Below are 26,258 nucleotides of genomic sequence, written 5' to 3'. Positions count from 1 at the left end.
ATAACAGATGAAAGTTTATTTTCCACAGCTGAACCACTTATCTCATGCACTTATGATTATTTTTGTCTATTTTGCTCCTCATCATTATGTAGAGCTGTCATTTTGTTTAGTAGGAGTAATTGACAAAGTACAGCTGTTAAAGTGCTTCATAAGAGGAGGACAGTATTGCAAGTATGGTTATATGTAAAGGCACAAGAGGCAATGTAAATTTTTCTGAATCCACCTACTGGAAAATTGTAATTCAAATGCTAGTTCAAGCTGGAAAATGTTAGTATGTCCAAACACCATTCCCATAGAAGATAAAGCTAGAGTGGCTGATTGTAAGCCATTTTGTCTTGAGTCTGGAGAAAATATTTATCAGCAAAACCCAGAGGCCATAGAAGTGAATTATCTTATGCTTTGCTGGGTCGGATGCCTTGCTGGTTGGCCTCTGGAGGAGCCATGGCCTGTGGCATTCACATTCTCTGAAAAATCCCTTTGCCCAGGATTTTTCTCTTGGGAAGCTGAGAAACCTGAGAGAAAAAAGAAAACTATTCTTATCTCATTGGCTTCTCTGTTTTGCTCATGTGGAATGTGTTGGAGAATGTTTACCCACAGGTGATTGTTTCATTGGTTTCTGGTGTGATTTGTTTTGCCTCAATGGCCAACCAGTGCCAAGCTGTGCCGGGGCTCTGGAGAGAGTCACAAGTTTCATTATTATCATTTTAGCATTCTGTAAATATCCTTTCTGTATTCTTTAATGTAGTATCCTTTAATATAATATAGTATCATAAAATAATATATTAGCCTTCTGAGAACATGGAGTCAGATTCACAATTCCTTCCTTTGTGAGGGCTCCCCACAAATACACTAGTGGCCCTCAGCAGGAGGGGCAACTCTGAGATCAGAGCACAGCTCCATACAGACTTGCAGTCAGCTCTGGGGTAATACCTTTTGAATCCAAATCTGGATTCAACAGATTTGAATCAGTCTTCTACAAAAAGCTTTGTATTACAAAAAAATACTGATCTCTCAGCTATTTATCTTCCTCGAAGGATTTTTGTTGAGACAAATTTCAACATAAGTCTCCAACTTACTACAGAAGTGGTACACACACCTGAAAAATGGGTTATGTGGTTGATCATAGAGCTGCTGCTGAATTTGTGTGCATGTGTGTGTGTGTCCATGTCCACAGTTAGTGTTTAGCCACTGTGCTTGGTGAAGGGAAATCTACTGTCCCAGACTCTGCAGAGTGAGGGAGGCAGACAGACAAACAGATTATACGGTTCAGGTCCGAACAATAGACTGGCACAAATTTTCCACTGCTGTGAGATGACTGCTCCCACACTGCTGACTTCAGGTTTGGGGAGTACCTGACTCACATACTCAACCCTAGAAATGGCTAAGGCAGCCAGCTGGACTCCCAGCTGTGACCAGGGAAGTATTTTTCCATGTAGCATACTCCACCCCTGCAGGCTCCCTCACTACCGCAACTTGGCCACACAAACCAATTCACCTTTCTGTGGGAAAAAGGAGTCCTTATTGCCATTTATCATAACCTAGTGAACAGAACAGTGAGTGCTTTGCCAGAGTATTTCAGAGTGATGTACAAAAAGAATATCCTAGTTTTTGTCTGGTTTTTGTCTTCAAAAATATTACAATTTTCAATAAAAGATCGGATGTGATTTTGTTAAGATTTACAGTCCTGCTTTGTTTATGTCTTAAATATCATATGGAGTTAATGGCAGTAAGTCATAACATGCTTTTCTGCTGCTGGTTACCTTAGATCATTTACTTACATTTTCTACAGAATGCAAATTTTTCATGTATTTTGAGAGTTTTCATCATTGCAAGAATAGAAGGAGCTGAAGTCTGTCTCTTAACGTATGTTTTCACAAAATACAGCTTTTACTTGACAGCATTTAAATGAAGTACAGTAATTATGACATTAAGTAATGAGATAATATTTCTGTGTTTTCATTAATAATGCAAATAAACATTTTTTTCTCAAGGCAAATGTTCAAATAATTCTTAAGAACAAAAAATTGTTTTGTTGATTGAACTAAATGTGCATTCAGTGATTATGTTCGTACAGTGACAATAGCTGGCGATTTTTAATTCTCTTTTTGTAATGTGGCATCTCTATGGGATGTGTTCCCATCCCAAGCATAGAATTTGCACAGAAATTAATTGTTCCTTCCATTAGACTTCTGGAGCATCCAGAAGTTAACTTTGAGCATCCTCCTTTCACTTTTTAACTCTGTCACAAAAGCTTGGTTCACATCCAGTTTAAATCCTCTTCTAATACTCTTGATGAATTCTTGGTATTAGTTTATCCTTTCGTTTTAAACTTCTGTCCTGAGATTTTCCCTCTGATCTGCTGGGTTTTTTTCCCCCTTGAAACAAGAATGTATTTAATGACCTGCTATAAATGTGACTTTTCCTATTTGCCTGAATGTTTTGTTTTTTTTGTTTTTTTTTAAATTTTGTGGTGGACTTTATACATAAATAAAATGCCTTTATGAGGGGAAAAACACATTGCATCTAAATACATTATCTTTCTGATAATTGATCCCTGACCCAGAAACTTGCCATGGCATCTTCTAAGTATTTACTTGCTAAATTCAGTGTGCTGTTTTGTCAAGGAAATCACTCACAGTGCAAGTTCTCGGTTACTCCAGTAGCACCTACATTGCCTCCACGTAAAGCCAGGCTTACAGGCTTGGTGAGGCTCAACCTCAAGGGGTGTGTTCTCCTTGTGCAGCTTTCTGCCAAATTCTGAAACCTGTAGCAGGCCCAGAGAAGTGTTTTTGCTGTGGGAAATGGTGCCTTTGCAAGTTCGATAGATGCTCAGGGTTATACTGAGGTGCCATTGTTGCACCTTGTAGGCTGCCACAGTGAATGCAAATTTACCTTTATCACCAAAACAAGTTTGTTCTGGGATTATTAGCTGTGATTCTGGAGTACAGGATTTTAAAGTCTTGCATCTTTCTATTTACTTTTGCACATATACAATGGATTTTAAGCCTTGCATTATCTTTTGGGAGTTCACTACCATCCTTGTCTGTGAAGGTAGCATGTGTTTTAGCTGGAAGGAAAAAATGGATTTGAGCCCTCATCACTGATTCTCCTTTTGTTCCTGTTTTCCATAAAAGCAAGATAGCCCATATAGAATTTCTGAAGTCCTTTTCCAAGGTGACATCCAACATTCAGCTATTTTAGGAAAGTCAGTGTGCCTTGCTTTTCTCCTTAAACCTCCTGCTTTCCTTACAGATACTTTTCTTCTTAAACCTCCTGCTTTTCCTTTATTTTGTATCCTTCCTTCATTTCACCTTCTCTATGTTAGGGAAGAGCCCTAAAGAGCAATCCCTGAAGACCTTGTATCTGGTGATGAAGAGTGCAGGCAGGTTAACAGATACCTCAGGCTCTCACAGTAGATCAGAGGAATGTTACAAAGTCATGAATAGGGTTCATCTGCTGCTTCTTTAATAGCTCCTTCAGTTAAACCTCACACAACTGCACTCTGCATCATACCTTTGTATTTTTTATGTGTGAAGTGGACATTTGAAACCATTTACATGTTTGCTAAGTACTACCGTGCCTAGCAAAAAGCTGCATTTGCCATAGCTCTCCTTCAATCTTGGTTCATTTAGAGACAGAATATGCCTGTCTTCAGATTTTCCATATTCGTAGATTATTTGCAGTGACTGCTGGAGTCCCTCTGAGGAAGAGATTGTTTACTTGCTCGTAACAGATTTTACTTTGAGATATGCTGACTACACATTTAGCCCTTCCATTTAGCTGTGTTCCTTGGTTTGATCTAAGCAGTGGACTCTGAGGAGGTCTGGGCTGCTCCTGTTACTACACGAACTACTGGCTGAAAGATGTGGGCCTGAAGGATGTTTCTTTAGATACTGCTGACATAAAACGCATCGTAGTTCAGTTCTTGCATGCACCACCATGTGATTACATGTGACTCCTCTGGTCTATAGATAGATAACTACTTTTTGCTTTCTCCTTAGAATATTTTCTTCTCTGATATTTTTTGTTAATGGCAAGCCAGATGCCAAAGAAATTTTTTTATTGTTACTGTTTTCAGGGTTCAGTTTTTCCCTAAAGGGAGAAATACTAGCATTTAAACCTATTAGGCTGAAAAATGGGGTATGTTCTAGAAGAAAAATACTAGAAAAATAAAGGAAAGTGAGAACTGTAAAATGTAATGAATATATTCAAATATTTTTATGCTGATAAGGTAAAACCCTATAAAAACCTTTAGAGAGATGCTTAACTACTATGTCTTCTACTCAGCTGATAAGAAAACCCAACCTACTGAAATTCCTGGAACTTCAACGCTGGCACTGAAACAGAAGGAAAGGAGGTGTTGTGAATTATAAAGACTTGCAGTAGATCACAGAGGATGAAATATTTTTCATTAATGGACTCAAAGGTTAAATCAATAAATAATTTCTGAAATTATTCCATGTTTTTCTACCTACTTCAAACATGTCTGAAATTCCCACCCACATGGAATAAGCATTTTCAGAATGCTGTTACATAGGTGGTAGTTTTGTATCAGTTGCTCAATATTCTCTCCATAATAAATGAGTTTAAATTGTTTGAGATAGAACCTTTCATCCTTAATGATCCTAATTTGTCACTTCCTCCAGACTTCCTTTATACCATGCCTTCTGTTTTTCTCAAGGTTGAAAAGCCAGTGTCTGTGTTAGGCCTGACACATTATACCCAGACACTGGATTTCAGCTTGGGAATTTAGTTTTTGCACCAGCCTTGTGGATCTCGCTGCCTGGGAATTCTTCATATTTGTGCTGGTATTGCAGAGCCAAAAGGGCACTGTTGGGCCCGGCAGGCATTTGACAGGTTTTCCACATTCTTTAACTGATGCCTGGAGGCTATTGTGGAACATGGTGTGATTTGATAAAATTGGTTTCAGTGATATAGTCTGAATGCACACACTGCTGTTTCCACTGAATTGATTCAATTCCATTTTTGTGTTCTACTCCATTTTTGTATCATACTTTGGGTATTTTATAAAATTATTCATTACATTTAAGTAGGCTTTAGCAGAAGGAGTTCATGGTAACTATTACATTCAAACTTGTCTTCAGCTTGCAAAATGGAGTAGTTATAACCACCTTATTTTGTTCATTTGAGACATTTTTTCAGTTTTTTCTGTATTGATTTAATTCTGCAGTTTTAGCCTGCTGCAGAAATTTGTTGGCTTTTGGGGAGGTCTTTTTCCCTGCAAATTGTAATATGGTTTTCTGCTTAGAATGTTGGGAACCTCAGGAAAAGCATTTTTTTTTTTTTCATCTCTGTCAGTCTCGCTATCCAGATCCCTCTCTTTGTTTCTATACTCATCTCTTTAGTGACAAAAGTTTTCATTTTTTTTTCCTTTACCACAATGATTAGATTTAGTATTCCCATCTGAGGACATCACTGATGTCCTTTCATAATGATTCTTTTGAAGGTTTTCAGTTCTCTTCCATCTCCTTCCTAAGTATTGCTTTTTTAACTTTTACCAATTCTTCGGGGACCAATGCTAGTTCCTGAGCAGTTGCCTTGCTCTATCCATATACTTATTTAGTTTTCAATGGTAAGTGTCCTGCCTAATTTACTAACTGTGGGATCTTCATAGACTCTGTTTGGGTTCTGGGACTTCATGTGCCAGGCCTTTCTGTCTTACTGCGTCAAGACAGAAAAAAATCTATTTCCCCTAATCTTTAGATGGATTTAGATGCTTTGAATCACATTGCTAAACCCAATTGGTACTGATCCTGTCTCTTGTCTAATTACGTGAGAAAGAAATTACTCATCTCAGTTAAATCTTTATTCATCTTCTACTGCTATTAAATGTATTGAAACCTTATTCCCTAAATACAATTCTCATACATTACTTATCCAATGTTAATGGTTCAATGATGCCAAAGAGCTTTAGTTTCCGTAATTGGTATGCTGTCATGTGTTTGAATTCTTCATAAAACATACTTTTTATTTTGTCTTTGATGATTCTTCAGTGATAACAGCATATTTTAGTTTTGTGCTAATTTTCTTTTAACTTTCAATCACTGGCAGGTCAAGTCAGGTAGGTGCTCACAACGTCAGGTTGCCTTAATTATTTCTCCGTGATTATGAGTTTGTTAACTTTGAGAGCTTCATTTTCTGGCTATTTTACTTTGCAATGTAGAAACACATTTACATGGTGTGTGCTCCTCAGCATAACAGAGGACATCTGACACATGCAAGCCCAAAATATTTCAGGCCTTTTGTTTGAATACTTGGGGGTTTCATTATCTTTTCTAAAGTTCTGGATTTTATTTTGACTTCATTAATACTTCTTCTCATATGGACATGCAGTATTCTTCTTATGTTTTTCTGATTTTTTTTTTTTTTAAATTTCCTACTTAGTAACACTACCCTTAGGCAGCATAGTGAATGGATTGCTTGAATGGATTAAGACTTGTGGCTGTGTACAGCCTGTCAGAGTCCTCAAAAAAAAAAAAAGCACCTGAACTTGTACACATTTAGCAGTCCTTTATTTTATTTAAAGCTTTTGACTGTGACAATATATACTAATAATGATATGGTAAGCTATCCTAATTGTCAGTATTAAGGTATCTGCAACTTGGTGACACACTGAAAATGAACTAGTTCACTGAACTGAACAGGGAGAAATGGATAAGAGCTTCCCTGAGGCAACAGTGCCCATTGATTTTGTATTGTTTTAACTTCGTCATTGGCAAGCTAACAGTCTACATTTAAAATACCATCTTTTCTTCTGATTTTGCCTGTGATGTCTCTTATGTGTTGCTTGGTATGCATATATGAATGTGAATGTCCTTCAAAACTTTTGAAGGAATGAATACATTAATTACGTCACTTGACCCCAATATTCTAAACTGATTCTGTCTTTTACAAAGAAATGTTCTTAAATTACTGGCAATTCTAGACAAAGGAAGCTGCTACCAAAATGTTACAAACATGAAGTGTGTAAGAACCTGGCTGGTTGAGGCCATTCTTCTGAGAGGTTGGAGAGATTAACTAGGTACTGTTAGAGAACTGTTCAGGAACTGTTGACTGAGAGGTTAACTAGGAACTGTTTTGGAGCTGTTTTCCTGGTGATTGTACTTTTTCTGCCTAGTGTCTTCAAGCTACGTAGCAGACTAAGCCCATTTCTCCACTTGGAAGAGAAGCCATAATATTTAGCTTTAAATTGTATCTTATTAACTGATACATAAAATAATATTTTATTTTTATGGACCAATCCTGTATAATCTCTTGTATTCTGAACTTACCTACTGTTTGGGTATCCCTGAGAATGACAGATTCTTCTCACAGCCATGCTGCTACCTTCCAGTTAGCCAAGTGAATTGTTCTTGCTCATAAAGATGGATATTATTTCTGGTGTGATTTCTTTAAATTCAGATTGTTATCACAGAAAGTCATGAATGGGATGAGACAGTGATCTGCAGATGGTGTTTGTTGTGTATTATCAGTCCAGTGATGCCCATTACCTTAACAGTCATGTCCAGTTCTTTCTGAATATTGTCTCAATTATATTTTTACATGAATGAATGAACGAATAATTCTTTATACATGCCCTTTTGAAATATTTACTTCATAATTTCTTTAAATTTATTCTTGCAAGGTAAATTCTCTGTTTCCCAGTGATCCAAGTTATATTGCATTATGCTGATTGAAGTATGATTATATTGAAATACAATTAACTTTATCTTATCACACTTTAATTAGTAAAGCACACTGGATTTCTTTGAAGTTAAGCTCATGGGTTTTGGCTTGATAAGGAAATAGCGTTACTTGTGAGTCTGAAGTGTTACCTCTGAAAATATAATTCTGAAGCTATATAAGTGGTATGTTCTGAGTACATCCCAATCCTTGTATCACACTTTGGTCTGAAGTTTTAAGACCATATAGTCACATTTGTCAGTGGATCATGAAATAAAAATTAACAACTTTGAAGTTACACAATACAGCTTTCAATCTTTGTGGAGTAGAGGGGATGTTACTGGAATTTTGAACCAAATACTACACTTACTCTGAGAAATTTTTTATCATTATTCAAATTTGCTTTTTGTGCTGCCGATAGGAGTAGCAGTTTCCTGTGCAAGCTCTTTCCTGTATATACATTGCTTTCTAAGGGGAAAAAAAAAAAAAAGTTTTAGAGAGGTGACAGTAAAGGGTTTTGACCTACGAGATACTTGATACTTGAGAGATGCTGGCTCTGGAAAATTCACATTTAAGAATGTATAGGAATGTACATCAAAAGCTGTCTGGTGTAAAACTGCAGCATTGTTTAGTACATGAACTATGGTTTAAATGCCTTAGGCTAATATTCAGGAAAACTGCTTATGGCTGCTAAAGCCTTGCCTCAGACAACCTGCCTGCTGCTCTGTTAAAACTGTTTAATTGTAACACCTTCTGCAAGTTGACAAGGATGTAGCAAATAAGCTGCTGTGTTTTGGGTGATCAGCTGGTGTGGTAAAAGTTCTGTTTCATTAGGTACTTTAAAAATGGAGTGGAGGTTACATTAAATTTAGTGCCCATCATTCCTGTGTTTTTAACTGCTGTTTCCTTCAGTGTTGATCTTTTCCATGTTGGTGTTTGCAACTGGAAAACTTTTCACATGATGATTTCTTAGAAAGTTGTAAGGCAGAAAAAAGATCCAGTCAATTTGTTTGTGTAGGTTGTGATGTGAAAGAATTGTCTCTTAAATCTATTCAGCTGTTTGAAGGGAACTCTTTCAAACTGTACTGTTTTTTTCAAAAGCTTCTTTGTTTTAAAGTATGTCTTGCCATTCTCTACTCCTTCCCTGTGCTGCAAAAGTTATTAAATAAATGATCTTGAACCAACACTTTGGAATAAAACATCTGTCCCATTGGAAATTTTATTTCCTATTTTTTTTTTTACTTGATCGGTTCTTGGTTTTGCTTCAGACAGAAATCTTGCATTCTCTGTTAAAGTCTTGCAATTTGTCATACTACTGCTCTTCCTTTGACAACATCTGCAGTTCCCTTTACCACCACATTGCTGACTTTGTCCTATCTTTAAAATGTGCTTGGCCTTGTTTATGTTTCCACTTATAGCTTATTTATTTTTTAAAACTCATTTCTCTGTTGTCCCTTACCTTGTGTAAGGTCCATTACTTTTTGTTATCTGCTTACCAAAAAACAAATTAACCCAAACCTGAAAGAAAAATATTAAAAGCAGAACATTTATCTAAATTCTAGAACTATTTTGAGATTTTTATCTTCTTGTGCCAGTATTGTTACATGCTGCCAATGCCCCTCTCAAAAAGGATAGGTTACAATGAGCAATGTTACTGTAAAGACTAACGGAGATTATCAGAGGTATGACAGACCTTCACACAAAGGAAATTAAGGACTCCTCAGTGTGGAAGATGCTCACTGAGAGGGACTAGAACAGAGGTCAGTAAAATCATGAAGAGCACTGAGAAGGTGAATGAAGTTGTTAGTGGTCTCTCCCAGCATAACAATTAAAGGACATCAAATGGAATTAGCACACGGAAGGCTCACTGGCTATTTTTTTGTTTCAAATGGTTTTGCTATGGAGGGGTTTAGATTCAAGGAGAGACTTGTTGACAAGTTAATAGAAAATAAATGCATCAGAAGCTGCTTGTTACAGAAATATCTTTCTGACAAAACAGAGGTTGAAGGGTGAAGGGATTCTGGGCCGGGGGGGCGGGGGATGGGCTCCACATCCAAAATGCTTTCCCGGGCTACTTCTGATGCCTATTGCTAGGAGTAGATTGCTGGCTTAGATGGACCTCTGGACCAGTGGGTCTTAGCTTCAAGATCCCTGAAACATTGCAGGACTGTAGATTATAGACTGGTGAAAAGACATGTTCAGAAATATTTTTTTTTCTTTTTAAATTAGCATTTGTTAATGGAGCCCTGCTTGCAATTTTTTTATTTGGTTTCATCATGCCAAAAAGGCATGCTAATCATTTTGTTTTATATGCCTGATTTCTGTGTCAGAGTGAAGAGCTAAATGCCTGTCACTGAAACAGACGTGGATGGGTCCTCAGAGCCCAAGACGTTTAGTATTGGTGATAAGCATTGTGTCAGACTGAGAAAAAGTATATCATATTCTCTGCTACTCATGACTGAGATCCTATTATTTCTGACCATGCCTGACAGCTCTAATGCTAAAATGTGAAGGGTCACAGAAAATTAGTGTAATTTCAATGGCTGCTTTAGAGCAGCAAACATTAAGTCAGTTCCCAAGAACGGTTCCCTGGTGCAACCCTTAATAAATTCAAACTTTATTTTTAGGGATGACCTTTAGTAATGCGAGCCTTGATCCATTGAGATGCTGTTCACTTTTGATGCATCTCCAAATCCCTTTTTTATGCATTTTAAATCAACACATGCTTATTCTGAATTTATGTGTGTGGATAGACGGAGAGATGTAATTTAAACACATCTGTTCAAATATGCATTTCAGATCAACTTGGTGCCGGTTCTCATAATACGGCTGAGTTTTTGACGGGTATTATATCCCTAAAGTACACAGCAGATGGTATTTATTAGAGATTGAATGGAAATGAAGTTTAAGGATGTTGAGCTTTTTGTCTTAAGTCACTCATTTTTTAATCATAAAACAATAATGATCTGAAGTTATAAATCTGTAATGAAGTTCCATAAAATGTTTATTGTTTATGGGGAGAGTAAAACACCTTATAGTTGAATTAAGTTGGTCCAAGCCTTAACTGTTTGGTTTGTGTTTTTGGTTTGTGTTTTTGGTTTGGATTTTTTGGAGTTGGTTTTTTGAGGTTTTTTTAAGGAAAATTGATAATGGGAAGTATTGTAATGCTTCTCCTAAACCATTTGGGCTGCATCTAGTAGGAACTCTGGCAACCTTCACAATAATTGTTTGAAGAGAGTAAAACCATGTGTACTCTTTCATCCTGAGGCAGTGAGCCATGCTAATTATGAGATATACTTTTTATCTAGGTCACTGTTCCCTGGTAACAAGGACAGCCCAGTCCCTACTCGCACAGAGTCCTCCACACCTATACCTTCTCAAGCTGAGTTCTGGAAATCAGGTCTGCTTGCTGCCTCCAGATGTCATTCAGCCCAGTTTCTGAAAGAGCTCTTCTGGGGGCAGGAGGTGAGGTGGGAAAAGAGCAGTCATTAAAAATTACCTGTTCTCGCTCCCAGTTAAAATCTGAGAGCTGTTGGACTGTGCTTCTTAGTCACAGATACAATTCTACAGCCTGTTTAGGGTGACTTACATTAAAACCACAAACGACTCCAAAGTCAAGCCCAACATACTATGCTGCACTTGTAAATCCATTGGATGCTGCTGCAGATCACAAAGCTTAGGTGTAAAGTGTTCCCTATGAACCCACCAGCAGGAGCAGCTTTGAGTGCTCTGTAGGGTGTGGAATGCAAGAAGCAGGATACATCCCCTGATTCTCTAGCTGTAAGGCTGGGCTTACTGTGTAGTTTCTGCTACCTGTGAAATTTGAAGTGTTTCACTATGAACTACCTCCAAATTAACTGGTAGGATTTAATGGCCTTGCCAACTATTCTCCCAGGTACATACCTTCCTTCAGGGAAATCTGCAAGAATACTCTGAAAAAATGCATTGAGGTTTTCTCTGTGGTCCTGTCTGGCTTTTGTTTTTCTGTTTTATTGGTTTTTAATCAAAGCAAAAGCATAAACAATATGGCATTACAATTTTTTTTCTGGTTTGTTGTGTCTTGGACATCAATTTCAGAGGGATATGATCGAAGCTGTGAAAATAAGTTTTAAAAAAAGTATTAAAATTACGCTTTTTACGCACTTAAAATAGACTTACTTAAACATGTGACAGTATTCGTTGTCTCAATAGTTGAGTAAAAAGTGATTTGGCTTATGAATGAAGCCATTAAATACTTTTACATGCAGTATCAACCTAGTCACCTTTTTTGCTTTAATTCAGCCAAACTGAGGTGAAGCAGAACTGATTTGTGAGACAACCTGGAGTTGTCTTACACAGTAATAGAGAACACATTGAAATATTTGAAATAAGATAAATTCTTATATCCTATATAATTCCTATATAAATTCTCTTAAATATTGATGTTCTTGATATATATGGCTGCATTTTAATAAGGTGGCTTACCAAAGTATAGTTTATATGTGGCCATAAAGCTCAGTATGTTATCATTTAAGAGACTTTGCACGGAAGTGTTTATGACATGCCTGTTGTCATTAAACCAAGGTACTTTCCAGTTTTACTCCATGTGTAAATCAGTTCAGCAACTGATATGAGGATTCAAAAGAATTTGTTTTTCTGACACAGAGGTTCTGAACTCGCGCATCCTGGACTACTTTTAAACACATATGGAAAAGATTACTAAGAAAAACATTTTCAGTGGATATCCATTTATTAGATGCCTGTTCATCCTTTGTGTAATTTAGGGTAAATCATAAATGGGAAAGGATGGAGAAATTCATAAATTATGTTCAGGTTTAGTCTCCCAACTCCAGACACTTAACTTAGGTGTGTATTATCCTGTGCTGCATTCATAGTCCATGGAGAGAGAGAGGTGCTGGAGGATTTCAGAACAGAAACAGGCTGAATTCCTTTCTCAAAGTGCGGGGATTTTTCCATGACTCAATCCTCAGGTTAATCTCCATATAGCCAAGAGAGAAGCAGGGTGAAGTTTCCTGTTGTTCCTAGACGGTGCTTCCAGCTGAGCAGTCTGTTTCTCTTGTGCTAGCTCCAGTTGGTGTGACTCCTCAGTGAGCGATTAAGTTGAAGTCAGAAATCCCACAAGAGTAGGCCTCATGGAGAAAAGAGAAAGAGGGGGTGAAAAGGGCTTCTGGAAGACTGTGTGTGGTCACTGGGAAGATGCAAACACATCCCTCAGCTCCAACACAAAATGGCACATTGAGATGCCTGTTAGGCTCTGTAAATACACTTGAAAGACCAACTCGGATACCTTCAAATTATTTCATCCATTAACCCCATTTCATGTCCTCTGAATGGGCTTATACTGCAGAAGCATTTTAAAATATAAAATAATGCATGATGCTGAAATAACATTTCAGAGTAGACTGGTTTTATTTTCATGAAAATTCAGGTTTTTTCTTAACTTTTATTTAATACAAATTTCTAATTTATGAATCAAGAAGTTGCTATGTCATCACACTTTTTGTTTTCACTTTAATTACTATCGATTACACAGGGAGTTCTTCTACCCTTCTGTTAGACTATATATGTTTTCTTTTTACTAATATTGCTATTTATTCTAATCCAGTATTTTATTAGACAGTAAGGGATGGAGGTAGCCTGCCTTGCTTAAGAGCAAGTTGGTGGTTTTAAGTAATTTCTGGATTTAAATGTTAATTCATGAAATGGAAGTGGGAATAATATGTGATCATGCAAAAGAATTTCAAGTGGTCATGTGAGTAGCTGAAGGTGATAATTTTAGCTCCTTTACATAATTTCTTCCCGGAACATGGTTTTGGTTTGTAATGGTTATTGCTAAAGGAAATGTTTTCTGTAGCTAAAACCACGACATGGTCCATGTAACAAGTGAATCTTAGACATTTTCACAATTTTGCTACTGCTTTTCTTAGAAATATTATACTGTGAAAATGGGGATGGGATGGGATAGGGGGATGGTCTTACTGTTTTATTTTTTTCAGCTTTCATCCCTTCTATCTTCTTTCTAAGTCACTTGTCCATGACTTGACTTCTAGGCATCAGTCAATTCCTTGGGTCTGATTTTTTTCTCTGACCCCAGAGGCTGGCTTGGTTCCTCTTTAGGCGGAGGGTAAGATGTTGCTTTTCTTCCGTATTCTTTCAAACACATCTTGTTCTTCCTTTCTGTGAGGTTTGGATACCTGTGCTGTCATCACTTGTTCATGGGTGTGTTGGCCCTTACAGCATCACACTAAAACAGATGTGTCTTCACTGTAAGGTGAAGCAGTTGCTTCTTTTTGGGTGGTCAGAATTACCCAGGATGATGGGGTTTGCATTGCTGGTCTAGTTCAGAATGGCAAAACATTGGTCTGCTTGAGTAGATGGAAGGGATTTATATATGTAGAGGGACATAGGGGAGAAAATAAGTATTAGGGCTGTTTTATCTTATACATGGCTTTAATTATTCCTCTAATTCATCTTGTTCTGAAATTCCACAGTTTCATTGTAAAACATCCCAATTGATAGTCAATATGTTGTAGAGCTTGTCTCCTACACCCTCAAAAATATTTGTGGAAACTGAATAGTTAAGCTAACTGTAAATGTGTTCATGTAATAAATGTTACAGGGGATGTTCAGCAGTGTTTTCTTTGCTTCAGAATAGATAAGCAGCATTTAGTGTAAAATAATGATAATATTGGCTTATACACATGAACTTGTTTTTATGTGATTTTGGATCATATTTCATAGATAGAGCAATTATTAAACATCATCTGAATCAAACTAATAAAGTGTTTTGTGCTGCTTTCTTTCAGGCTGTCAGAGAAAAGGTCACTTTAATTTTCAAGTGTATATGTGTTTTATATTTTTCCATAATTATATCTTTTCCTCCTCATTTTTCATTAATAATTTGTTTCACATGTGGAACTAATTCCACATATTTTTGTTCATCATTTCTTTGAAAAGTCTTTAAGAGCTTGATTTTTGTAATTTTGGACTTTGAGTGAAATCTCATGCTTTTCTCCCCTTTTTAAACTGCTTGTTAAACAGTATAATCAGCAGTGATATAAAAATGCACTATGCAATGTCATATTTTAGGCATTTACACTGGATTGAATTGTAATTAATTGCTGTTGCTGAATACACCATGGTCCTTATTCTCTTTTTGTACCCAGGCTTTTCTTTGTGTGTAATAATTCCATCCAGGAAGAAATCTAATTACTAAGATAATTAACACCTTATCAGCAAATGGAGTTCAGACATTTGTAGAGTTTATGAATTTTTAAAATATGTAATTTCCTTTTAACTGAATGACAACTGGTGTTATGGAGAAAAAGAGCATATTTTATTGTATCTAGCTTGATTGGACCTTATAATTCATGTTGCTATAGAAACAGCCAGGCCTTTATAAAGGATGGTATTACTACTACCATTGGTAATAAATGCTTTGACTGTTGCCAATAGTGTCATTAAAATGGCTAAAATAACTTCATTATAATGGTTTTGTCAAATGTAATGGATGTTCTGGTCGTGTTCTGAGAAATGGCAGCTGATGTTAGGTGGCATTGGTTTATAAAGTAATGTACTCTTTCTTCCATGAGGTTACTACTGCTGCACAAGGTATTTGTGCTATGAACAAAATCATGTTGCAGGATGTGGTGCTTCTCTCTTGACTCAGTCCTTAAAGATAAGGAATTTTATTGCTACTTGATATCAAGCAGAAGTTCATATCTTGATGTTTGTCAGTCTTAAGAAAGCAGCAGTGACTGAGGGTGCTGAGCCATCAGCTCTGGGGATTTCTGCTCTTCTGCACAACATCCAGATTTGTGCTTCCCACTTAGGGCTGTTGGATCAAGTCCTTGAAAATGTTCAGTTATATAGTGGTTTTGATTTGTCGTTCAAATGCCATCTTTTAACCTCAACTCAGATGATTGAATCTCAATTTGTGAACTAAAAAAGGAATTGATGGAATTTGGTTTCTTTGCTGGGGATTTTTCATAAGAAAAAGGTGAAATAAGATTCTAATAATATATTATAAATTCCTGTGCTGTTACCTATATGTCCAGGCACATGCTAAAAGGAGGGCAAGGCATTAATATAAGCTCATTGCCAATACTTGAAGAAAAAAAAAAAAGTTTGGGGGGAAAATAAATCACAAAATATATTTACTACCATGTACAATTTGTCTGAAGGCTGTTGTGGTAGATATAAGCTATGGTCTAATATTGTACCTAATAAAATTAATAAGAATGGTATTCTCTGCTTTCCTTTTTTGGGGTCTTTTGCCAACAGGCTTTCCTTTTCCAGTATAACTCATTGTTTCAGAAAGTTTTTCTTTCAGTTATTCAAAATCAAGTTTCTTCATTCACTGTAATCACAGCATCATTTTTTTCTGTGGTGATGTAGTGTCTAATAAGAAATTATAGTTTTCTTTGGCTATTTGAATGCTTTATAAATGTATTTTGGGATACATGCACTGACATTCACAGTTCTGCATTGTACTAACTGGATGAGGGGAAGAGAAACCTTCCATCCATTTCTTTAGGTTAGAGACAGTCTTGGAGACCCCTTGTTAACCTCAGGTGTGAACTTTGCTTGTGATAGTTGTCTTTATGCCATTCACCCCTAAAACAATCTCTCTCAGCTGTTCCCTTGCTGTGGCCTATATAAGAGCTGCAGTATTATTTAGATTGGAAGCAACCTCTGGAAGACATCTCATCTACTCCCCCTCCTTGAAACAGGGCCAGTTCCAAGTTAGATACCACCAATATTTGTGTAGAATTCTTACTTTTCTCCAATATTTTCTGCAGTTTATCACGTTACTGGCAGCTGTGGGGTGAACTCTGCATTGTGGAAACAGTCCTCTGTGTCAAGAGGGAGCGCTGAGTACTATGTGTTTCTGCCTCTCTCCAGAGGATGCTTATCGTTATTCCCACTCTACACAAAGCTCAGTTTGGGTGCAAGCCTTGATGGCTTCTCCAGTATCTACTGGGGAAGGTGTTCATGGTATGCTCCCCCCATGTCCAAGATGGTGATAGTGGCACATTTTCAACTCAAGCCCCCTAACTTCACCCTCTCGTGCATCTTTCTGTGTCTGTGGGCTATCTCTGTCAGCTGTGCTGCCTTAACCTGATGTGTGTGAGGGATCTGCATATTCATTCCAAGGGGAACAGTTAGGAAATGTTGGCCTTGCTTAAATAACAAGAGAGCTCACTGCCTGTGCATTTGTGAACTTAAGTATTTTGTTTTCCTTTAAAGCAAGGCACAGGCTGATGTTTTAGAATACTGAATTAAAATTAATTTGTGACCAAGGATGTATTTTTGGCTCCTAAGCCAATTGTGTTCAAATTTGCTAGGTGATACGACATGCCAGACCCCTCTTTCCAGATACCCTATTCTACTTTGATAGCAGCCTTATAAAACATTAAATAGTTGACATTTTCTAGTGATTGAGTCTCAAAAGGTTTACATTTTATGGATTAAGCAATCAGAATTCAAGAAATAACAAGATGTGCTGATTACCTCAAATTTTGATTGAAGGAAGAGTTGATCCAGATGTTTTCACCCTTGTGTCACAATCCAGTATTTGCTGCAGTATCTTCTATTACTTGTGCTCTCAGCTGAGCACCAGATGCATTTATCATTACCAAGCAATGGTGTTAAAATCTTTTTTTTTTCCACCAAGATACTTGTAGGTCTCAATTTCTGTAGATTAAGTTGAAAGTTATGTGTCTATGTACACTAGTTTTTAAGGGAGAAAGACTTCTACATGTCCTCAATTAAGTGCTTCTTTCTACTTCCTTTACAGAGTGCCTGGAATAACAATTGCTACAGACATCATTTGTGGTTTTCCAGGAGAGACAGATGAAGATTTTCAAGAAACTATGAAACTTGTAGAACTGTACAGGTTTCCAAGCTTGTTTATTAATCAGTTCTACCCACGTCCAGGAACCCCAGCTGCAAAAATGCCTCAAGTTCCAGCTGCAGTGGTAAGATCCATTTTCAGATGTCTTTAATGCATAAAGCATGTGCATGAAAATGTACATTTTCTGCAGAACTGTGCCACATTCAAATGAAGGGTTTTTTCAGTCCAGTAGGGGAAATTATGCTAGGCTAGACCACTGAAAGTGTTTTCATATATAAATGACTGTTCAGATTGTGAGAAAGGGTAATGCAGTGGTTATACTGAAGATTTTGTCTGCTTTCTATCAAGTTTGGGGTGAATGACTACCAAGAGTAGTAGCTGATTGTTTACACATAGTAATTTTTTTCCATTTTAAGAGTTATGTGACTACAGCATTCTCAAGTTTACTGTGAATAACTATGCAAAGAATTATTAAGAGTGATAGTCTCTGATTTGTCAAATATTAAATTCACAGGCCACCTCTTCTTGAGACTGTCCTTATGCACTGCTTATTTACTTCCTTCAGCCATTAATAAAATTGCATCTAATCCTTCCTTCCTTCCTTCCTTCCTTCCTTCCTTCCTTCCTTCCTTCCTTCCTTCCTTCCTTCCTTCCTTCCTTCTCCCTCGTTTCTAACTTCCAAAAATCTCCTCTTAAATTCCAAACTGTTTTTATAAAGAAGGTACATGGCTATTGATTGTATTTTGCTAGATATAAATACCTATTTATAAGCAATAATGATAGCAATCATATCAGAAGGCATGGTTTGATTTATTTCAAAAAAATTGAATTTGTTATTTTTGTAATCTGAATCTCAAAACAGGAAAGTATACAAGATTGATGCCTGTAGTAATTCAACTCATTACTGTATCATTTTTGTGAGCATAAACAACTTTTATATTTCCTTTCAATGTAAGAATGAAAGTCAACCAGCAATGTAAATCAATTTAAATGAAAAATCTATTTCTTTCAATTTATGTATCCTGGAACACCAACACAAAGTCAAAACAATATACTGGGACTTGTATTCCTTTGCTTATGTGTCTGAAAGCTAAACAAAGTGTCTCTGTTTACTCTCAGTATGTAATATGAATTCCATAGGATGTGTCAGCTGCTTGGAAACATAAAATAAGATTATTTCTGGCTTCTTCAGTTTGCTGTTTAGTGTAGTGCAGCTTGAGCAATTTATTCCTTTATTATAGACTATCTCATAATGGAAAATTGTACATTTTCAAATATAAATGCCTGCTGTTGAAGTAGTCTCCTTAGTGTAACTGACTCACTATTTGTCTTAGTCTTAAATGCTTTTTGGATACTTTGATGCATGAAAAAAGGTTCAGAAATGTAATTTTTGGAAGGTAGGAAGTTTAAAAATCAAAACATTGGTTTGTGTTTCAGGTTTGTATTCCTATGCACAAATTCTGAAGCATGCCATTTTCACAGGAGGTGCAGAGAGCTTAAGTTAATTTACTCACTTCTGCTTAACTGGTTACTTATAGGAAGACAATCTGTGAAGAGATGAATTATTAAAACATTAGCTCTTCTGTAGTTAGAAGTATTACTTGGAAAATGGTAATTGTCAATTTAACCCAGTTTTACATTCTTTCTTCTTATTTTTAGCACTAGTACTTATTGCTTTCAGTGAAATAGAGCCTTCAAAGAAGATGGGGCCTCTAATCCAGGGCTGATGAAAATCTGTAATTAATAGATTTTGTTTCTCTTTTTTCTTTTTTTTCCCCCTGTAGTCCTTCAAAAATCCTGTGTTATGAGATCCTTTGTTCTTGTATCTCTTAGTAGAAATGGAGAGTAACTAGTCAAACAGAGCAGGAAGAGCTTGTGCTAATCTCCTGTGTTTTATATTCACATTACTTCTAGACAGCAGCTGATGGTCTTTCCTGCATAACCAGAAATGGACAGGCATTTTATTTGTTATTCCTTGCTTAGAGTAACTTATGTTTCTCAGCTAGGAAAAGGAAGTAGCACACAACCATCCACATTATGCACTCTGACCCTTTCATCTTTTAATGAAATATTATCCATGTTAATGAATGCATTTTATTGCATTTGCATTGGGTAAGAAATAGCACATGCACTGCCATACAGCTGGTCTGTGCAAGTGCCTCAGCGTGCACTGGATCACCAGTCTGCACTTGGGAGCTTGGTGCTTCCATGAGATGTTCATAGCAACATCCACTGCAGTGGATCTGTTGGTAGCATTTCTTTATGGGAAAAGAATTTTGACTGTAGAGATGATTTTTAAATATCTGTTTAAAAACAGATGTTGAATCAGTGAGCAAGTTATTTGACAACTCTTCTTTTCTTCTTTGTTACTTTTTTCTGAAGGCTGAATATATTTGCTATGTTGTTTCCGTTTTTAAATACTTCTGCAGTGGACAAATCCATTCCTAGTTGCAAACTGCTCCACTTTAGTGAGTTCCTCTTCAGCGTCTCTGACTCAAGATGGCTTTGGTGATTCTGCCCAAGTATCACAGCTGCAATAATAACATACTTGTCATGTCAGTTCCTTTTAGATTAGCTTTTTTATTGAAGACTTTACCACTTCTAGAGACAATCTGTAGATTATGAAGCATAGTAATATTTAGTACTTTTATTATTTTAGTGGATGGTTTTGATGATGATCTTAAATATAATTGCCTTTTGGGAAAAAATCCTCATTTGATATTATCTGAATAGAAAAAACAATCAGTAGGTCAACATGGAATCATCCCTTCACATAGATAATTTATCACTGAAAGCCTTAAGGCACCGATATTTTGCTAAAAGGGCAGATGACACTAATCCAGATGGACAGTTCTGCCACCATGAATTCAGAAAAGACAGCTAAGGCTGCAGGCCTTTCTTATTTCTCCTGGAGAAAAAATGTCCATGGAGAATCAGACATCTGTCTGAATGGTTTCATCATTTCATAACCATCAATTAGAATATGCTTACCACAAATACTCTTTCCAGTTTAGAGAAACGTTTAAACAAACCTAGGCATGATTTTTTTAAAGAAGCAATTATGGTAATGCTGAGTCATGTGTATGGAAAATGAGCCAAGATGTTGTCCAGAACTTAAATGCTACCCAATTTTTTTTCTTTCCTTTGCCCCTATTTTATCCACCTTCTGCTAAATGCATTGTTTCAGAGATGAGTCTGGATGCTCCTTATGTCCAGTGGGTTGAAAATTCTCACTCTGAGAGGTGTTAATGATGAAATGCTATTTTCTGTATTGTTACTGCTGCTTTTGTTGTTATTATTATGTGTCTGAATTTCTCAATTTCCTTGCTGCTTGTAAAGGTGGTAGTGCTGTTAACTGCGTAACTCAAATTACAGATTCTAGTTAAACTAGCAGTGAGCAATGTAAGAGAACATGACTCAGATGTGTCTGGTAGGGAACTCATGTTTAGCTGCATTGCAAAGGATCAGAATAATTCTAAGTGTGAAGGTTACTTTTTTTCTCTAAAATCAAGAGCATGTAATACCTTACATTTTGGATAACTTCTCTGGTCTTGATTTTTTCAAGGTAGCTATTACTCATGTGGGGACTTGCAAAATTCTTTTTTCTGTCCAAGTGATTTGGTCCATCACAGTTACTGAAACATTAGGGGAGATTATCATCTCAGGATCAACTTGACTTTTGTCACTTGGTAAATACATGATGAAATAGCCATTTTGAAAATAAGGATCTTAACAAGGTACAATTAGATTCTAGATTCATCTCTACTGAGCATAGGAGATAGTAGCTGTTTTGAGGGCAGTAATGTGACTGCAGCTTCATGATTACACTGCTATCAACTGCAGTGTGGATTCTGATTTTTCTGTATGTATTTTCAATAGTGTAAGAAATTCGGTTTCAATTATATATTCACTTTCTCTTTCCTTCTCTCTTTCTTTATATCACCAGATAATTACATTGCTTCAAGCTAGAAAATTTTGTCGTTCAACTATTGAACATTTCCTTTAATTCCTCTGAAGTGTCTTATTAATTTTTCTCTCTGTATTAGTTGTATTAAGCACTATTCTTACTATACTGAGGTGAATAACTGATTTACAAGCTTCATAACTGTCCTGGTTTTGGCTGGAATAGAGTTAATTTTATTCCTTGTAGCTGGTATGGTGCTGTGTTTTGGGTTTAATATGATAATCATGTAGATACCACTACATGATATTTCTAGTTGTTGTTAAGTAGTGTTTGTAGCAAGTCAAGGACTTCTCAGCTCTTCATGCCCTGCCAGCAAGAAGGCTGGAGGGGCACAAGAAGCCGAGAGGCTGCACAGCTGGGACAGTTGCCCCAAGCTGGCCAAAGGAGTATTCCACACCATGTGGCGTCAATGCTGAGTATACAGAGCTAGCCAGAGGCAGCTGCTGCAGCTGCTCGGTCACCCTGAAGGAGTTAGAAAACTAACACACTGTTAGTACACTCACCATTATTAGGAGAAATAAATATCAGTGATCAGACCTTGTATCCCACTCCATTTAATCAAACCATCGCTTAAATCTGTTCTTCTATCTCCCAATTACAGGAGTTGTACATAATGCACTAGGAGATTTTTTTCCATTAGGATAGCATAATACAATATACAGCTCAGTGCTGTCTGCTAGACAAGTTGCATTTAATCATCTCTGTGGGAACAGAAATTTTGTGGCCTTTATTCTATAATGGCTACTTATTTTTCTTAGACTACTTTACTTTTACTTCTAGGAGGTCTCCAAGAAGTTTCATGACACCCTTTCATAACTGAGTGACTGTAGATCCGCTGTATCTCTCTTTGATTAGAATTCTGCAAGGCACTAGAAATAGGCATTCTTGAGTGCCAGTAGATAGTGTGATGTTTACCTCCTTTGCTGGATGGATGGATATAGGTTTTGTAGTTCTGAATCTCTGCACACAAACAGCTGAATCTTCTGTGGAAGCTCTTGTGCTCTTACCTATTCAAAAGACATGATTTTCCAAATGTTGCCAAACTGTCCTCCCAGTCTCACTAAAAAATAACCACTCACTCCTGCGTCAGGCAATATTAGCTGTCCTCTGCTTCAGCATTTTTTAACTCCAGGTATCTGGACAGCAAATGGAATAGCATTGCTTGCGCAAGGGGCACATTTAGCCATGTTCAGACCTCTAAAGGAAAGGAGCACAACTGGACCTTGTAGGTGTCCTATCAAAGAAAAGGCTGGTAAGCAACCTGCTAAGCAGACAGTGAGGAAGGATGACAATTGAGGACCACTCTTACCTTTGAGCACATTTCAGACTTTAGCAGGTACTGATGGGGCACAAGGTGCTTGGGGAGGCCAGAGTCGGAGATAGAGCAAGGAAAGAATTCATCTGCTGTCCAATATGGATTTAGAAATAATTTGATAAGGTTTCATGTGATACATAACAGAACCAATGGCACTGTTAAGCACTTGAAGGCTGAGAGAGTGCAGCCTCAGGTGGACTTGATTAGTTAATGTGATTTAAGTGCCCAGACAGGAAGGTATCATCTTGTTTCTAATTCTCACAGACATAGCAGAATCAGTAATACTTATTGTGTCAGATTAATGGTGGCCAGTCCAAAGATCATGCAATGGGATTATGTAGGGATATTCTTCTAAAATTAAAGAGGAATGCTGTGGAGATGGTAAGGTGGGATAAAATAAAAGAAAAGTAGAAAAAGAAACAATGCCACTTATTCAGCAGTACTGTTACTCCAGTGTATCATCACTATGAGCTCCCCTGTTAAGTGCTGTGACTAAATGGCATTACATGCCCCAGGAATTGGATACAGCTGTGATAACTGCTTCTGGTGTATCAAAGGTTCTTGGCCCCTGACACACATCTCCCCTCTCCAGCACATGCAAGAATGCATGGTGTAACATGTGGAATGTTTCGTGTGTAAGAGAAGCCAAGACTGATTCGTGTCTGAGTTTGACTGCTAAACCTCTGTACTACAATTTGTTTTTCAGCAGTACACTTTTATTTGCTGTTGGCTATTCTGCTAGGATAAAAACCTGAGTGAGTATTTTCATGACAACTTTGGGACCAGGGAGTTAAAAATGTGAAGGCTGGAGGGGAATATAGACTACGAAGAAAAAACCCATATATAATTCTTCGTATTTTTCACCAAGCTGTTGTAGTATTCCAAGCTAACATATTCCAGCAAGCTTCTTTCTAGTTGTTTTATTTACATCCATGTTCCCTTATGATTTTTATGAGAACATCATGTGAGGTACTGCAGAAAGCCCTACAAACCATTGACAGCTATGAATTCTCTCATCTACAAACCCAGTTATTCTTTGATGGGTTTTATTTTGATTGGTGTGGCTGTTGGTTAGTGCCATATCAATGTTGGTTCCTTTTGTTACCTTCTAGATGCTTAGAAATAGTTATGGATTGTTTCCTCCCTGTTTTTTTTCCAGTAACTCCATAAACTGGTTCACCTATGAAAGCCTGGTTCTTCCTTTGCTCTGTTTAGAAGATGGCCAAAACATTTGACTGGTTTTATGCTGTACCTTTAAATCTACCCTGGTGCTCACCATTCAACATGTAGCCAGAACTTCGGGTTTTTGCAATAAATTCAAAGGAGCATAATTACCTGTGAAATAGGGGGTTTGTGCTTAGACAAAACTACTAAACAGAATTTTATACGTGTTTAAAGACCATTTTATTTTAGAGCTAGAATCAGCTCATGCTCAAACCACCTTAAGTTATTTGACCAGGTGCTGAAATGAAAATCTGTTTTGTTGTTGTGGGAGACAGTTGAGCTGGTAGGTTTTAAAATAGGTTAAACCCTTTCTGAGATCTATAAATGATCTGCCTGTGGAGCTGCTGAAAATTCAGTTCATAGCTGAATATGGGGAATGAGTTAAATTGCACGGTAACAGCTGGACAGTGCAGAGTCAGACCCCTGAGAAAGGACGAAAGTATTTTTATTCCAGCCTGGGGCTGTGGCTCTTAAATCTTACACTGCCGTAGAATAGAAGTCTTGTGCTTTCAAGGAGCACAACTGTGTTGCTTGAGAAAACAAGTGAAAATTCAAAGCAGGATTGGAAATGCACTTAGGAAACCAGCTTAGTTGGTGTTCTACTTTTTTAAGTTTTGGTGTTTAGTTTTTGGGGTTTTTTTTAACAGCAGAAACTGGTTGGAATGAAAATTACCAGCAGCTTCCTCATAAACTTTATACAAATCCAAGTTGAAAATTAGAGCATCTTAAAGTAAAGCACAACTATGAGTTCAGTCTAGGCCATGTTGTTAAGAAAAATAATTGGAAAATAAAATATGGAGAATATACATAAGGAGGAAGAGGGGGAGTTCTTCCTAAACTACATTGTCTGGCCAGAAATAGTTACAGAATTTGCAAGAATAATGAAACTGCTGTTAACTTCCTGTAACTTTGTGGACTGATGCTTGCAGCCATGTGCAGAACATATGTTGTATAAAAAATATAGTTTTGGAAAGTGCAGTCCTCCAAGATTTGTAGTGGCCATGAGCATTCATTAGCCATCCTCCTTCCCCTCTAAGTCTGTCTGAAAACCCTGATGGAATTGTGAGACTTTTAGTTGAAAGGAAGCTGAAATAGCATCAGGAGTTTTTAACACCACATACTCCTGAGCTGAATAGAAGGAAGGGAAGATACTCTCAGAGATAAGGTAGAAGAGCCTTTGATTTTAAGAGAGAAAACAGTTTTATCTCCAATCTACTGTTTATTCTTCTGTCCTGTTCATTGATTCATAATGAAGTGGAAGAATCCTGGAAGAAGTCTTAACTGTGCCTTTTTGTAATTTTTCTAATTTTTGCTTGAATTACATTTAGGTAACTTGTGTAAAACTGAAACAAAATGCTATTTTTCAATTTGGAATTTTAATTTATTTTATAATCCAGGCTGCTCAGAACTAAAAACAGTGCCAGCAGCTATAGTAATTAGTAATAGCTTATTCCCTGAAACTGGATACAGGCATCAGAACAGAAAATTTCAAAATTTCAGACTTCTTCAAATGAGAATGTGGTTTAGGTGTAATTTTTTGTAACTTAACACAAAGAGCAAATTAATTTGTATCATGGAGGCAACTAAGCTTGTCTATGAGTTGCAAATAATATAATGTTTATGATACAATACAACATGCTTTGGAATGAAAGGAGACTGAAATATCCTGAGGTGGGTTCTTGGTGACCCTTTCTTGAACTTCATCTGTCTTTGATAATCCAAGTGCACTCCCTCAAAGCCATCACAGTTGATCAGGTCACTGAGTGCTCTGGAACTTCTGTCTTCCACTGTTTTCATTGCTGCACCTGCACCTCTGGTCATTGGGCTAAAAATCTTGGAACCTGGAATTCCTGAAAACCTGGAAGTAGAGTGGAGGACTGAATGAATAGATGAAGATAAAACAGTGAGAGCAGTTTTTGTGATTCTAGTGAATTCTTGTGTTGTAGGTGGTCTCTGTCACACAGCAAGCACTTGAGCCCTGCTCCTCAGAGTTTGTTCCACACTGTACCCTCTTCAGCACTTCTCTTTCTGTTCTTCTTGGAAGGCTGGAAAACTAGGTGCTTTCAAGGCTGCTTTTGTGTGGTACAGCACACAGATACGAACACACCAGTTCGTAAAAAGGAAAAGAGTGCCCTGCAGACAGGTTTGTCCTGGGCTTAACATATTTGTAGATACAGATACATAGATATTTTAAAATTACATTTCATTACTAAGAT

General features: G+C 37.0%; 1 protein-coding gene across 1 annotated transcript in view; it reads left to right on the top strand.

Moving 5' to 3' along the window:
- The window catches only part of CDKAL1 (CDK5 regulatory subunit associated protein 1 like 1), a 380,101-nt gene that overhangs the window by 256,605 nt on the left and 97,238 nt on the right, over positions 1-26,258 (top strand). The window contains exon 12 of the mRNA XM_041426743.1: positions 17,483-17,663. Coding sequence (XP_041282677.1) covers positions 17,483-17,663 — 181 coding nt within the window. The remainder of the gene's footprint in view (positions 1-17,482; positions 17,664-26,258) is intronic.

This window comes from Onychostruthus taczanowskii, unplaced genomic scaffold (genome assembly GCF_017590055.1).
Source record: "Onychostruthus taczanowskii isolate IOZ18803 unplaced genomic scaffold, ASM1759005v1 scaffold94, whole genome shotgun sequence".
NCBI classification, from domain to species: domain Eukaryota; kingdom Metazoa; phylum Chordata; class Aves; order Passeriformes; family Passeridae; genus Onychostruthus; species Onychostruthus taczanowskii.
This window is presented reverse-complemented; position numbering and strand designations above follow the sequence as displayed.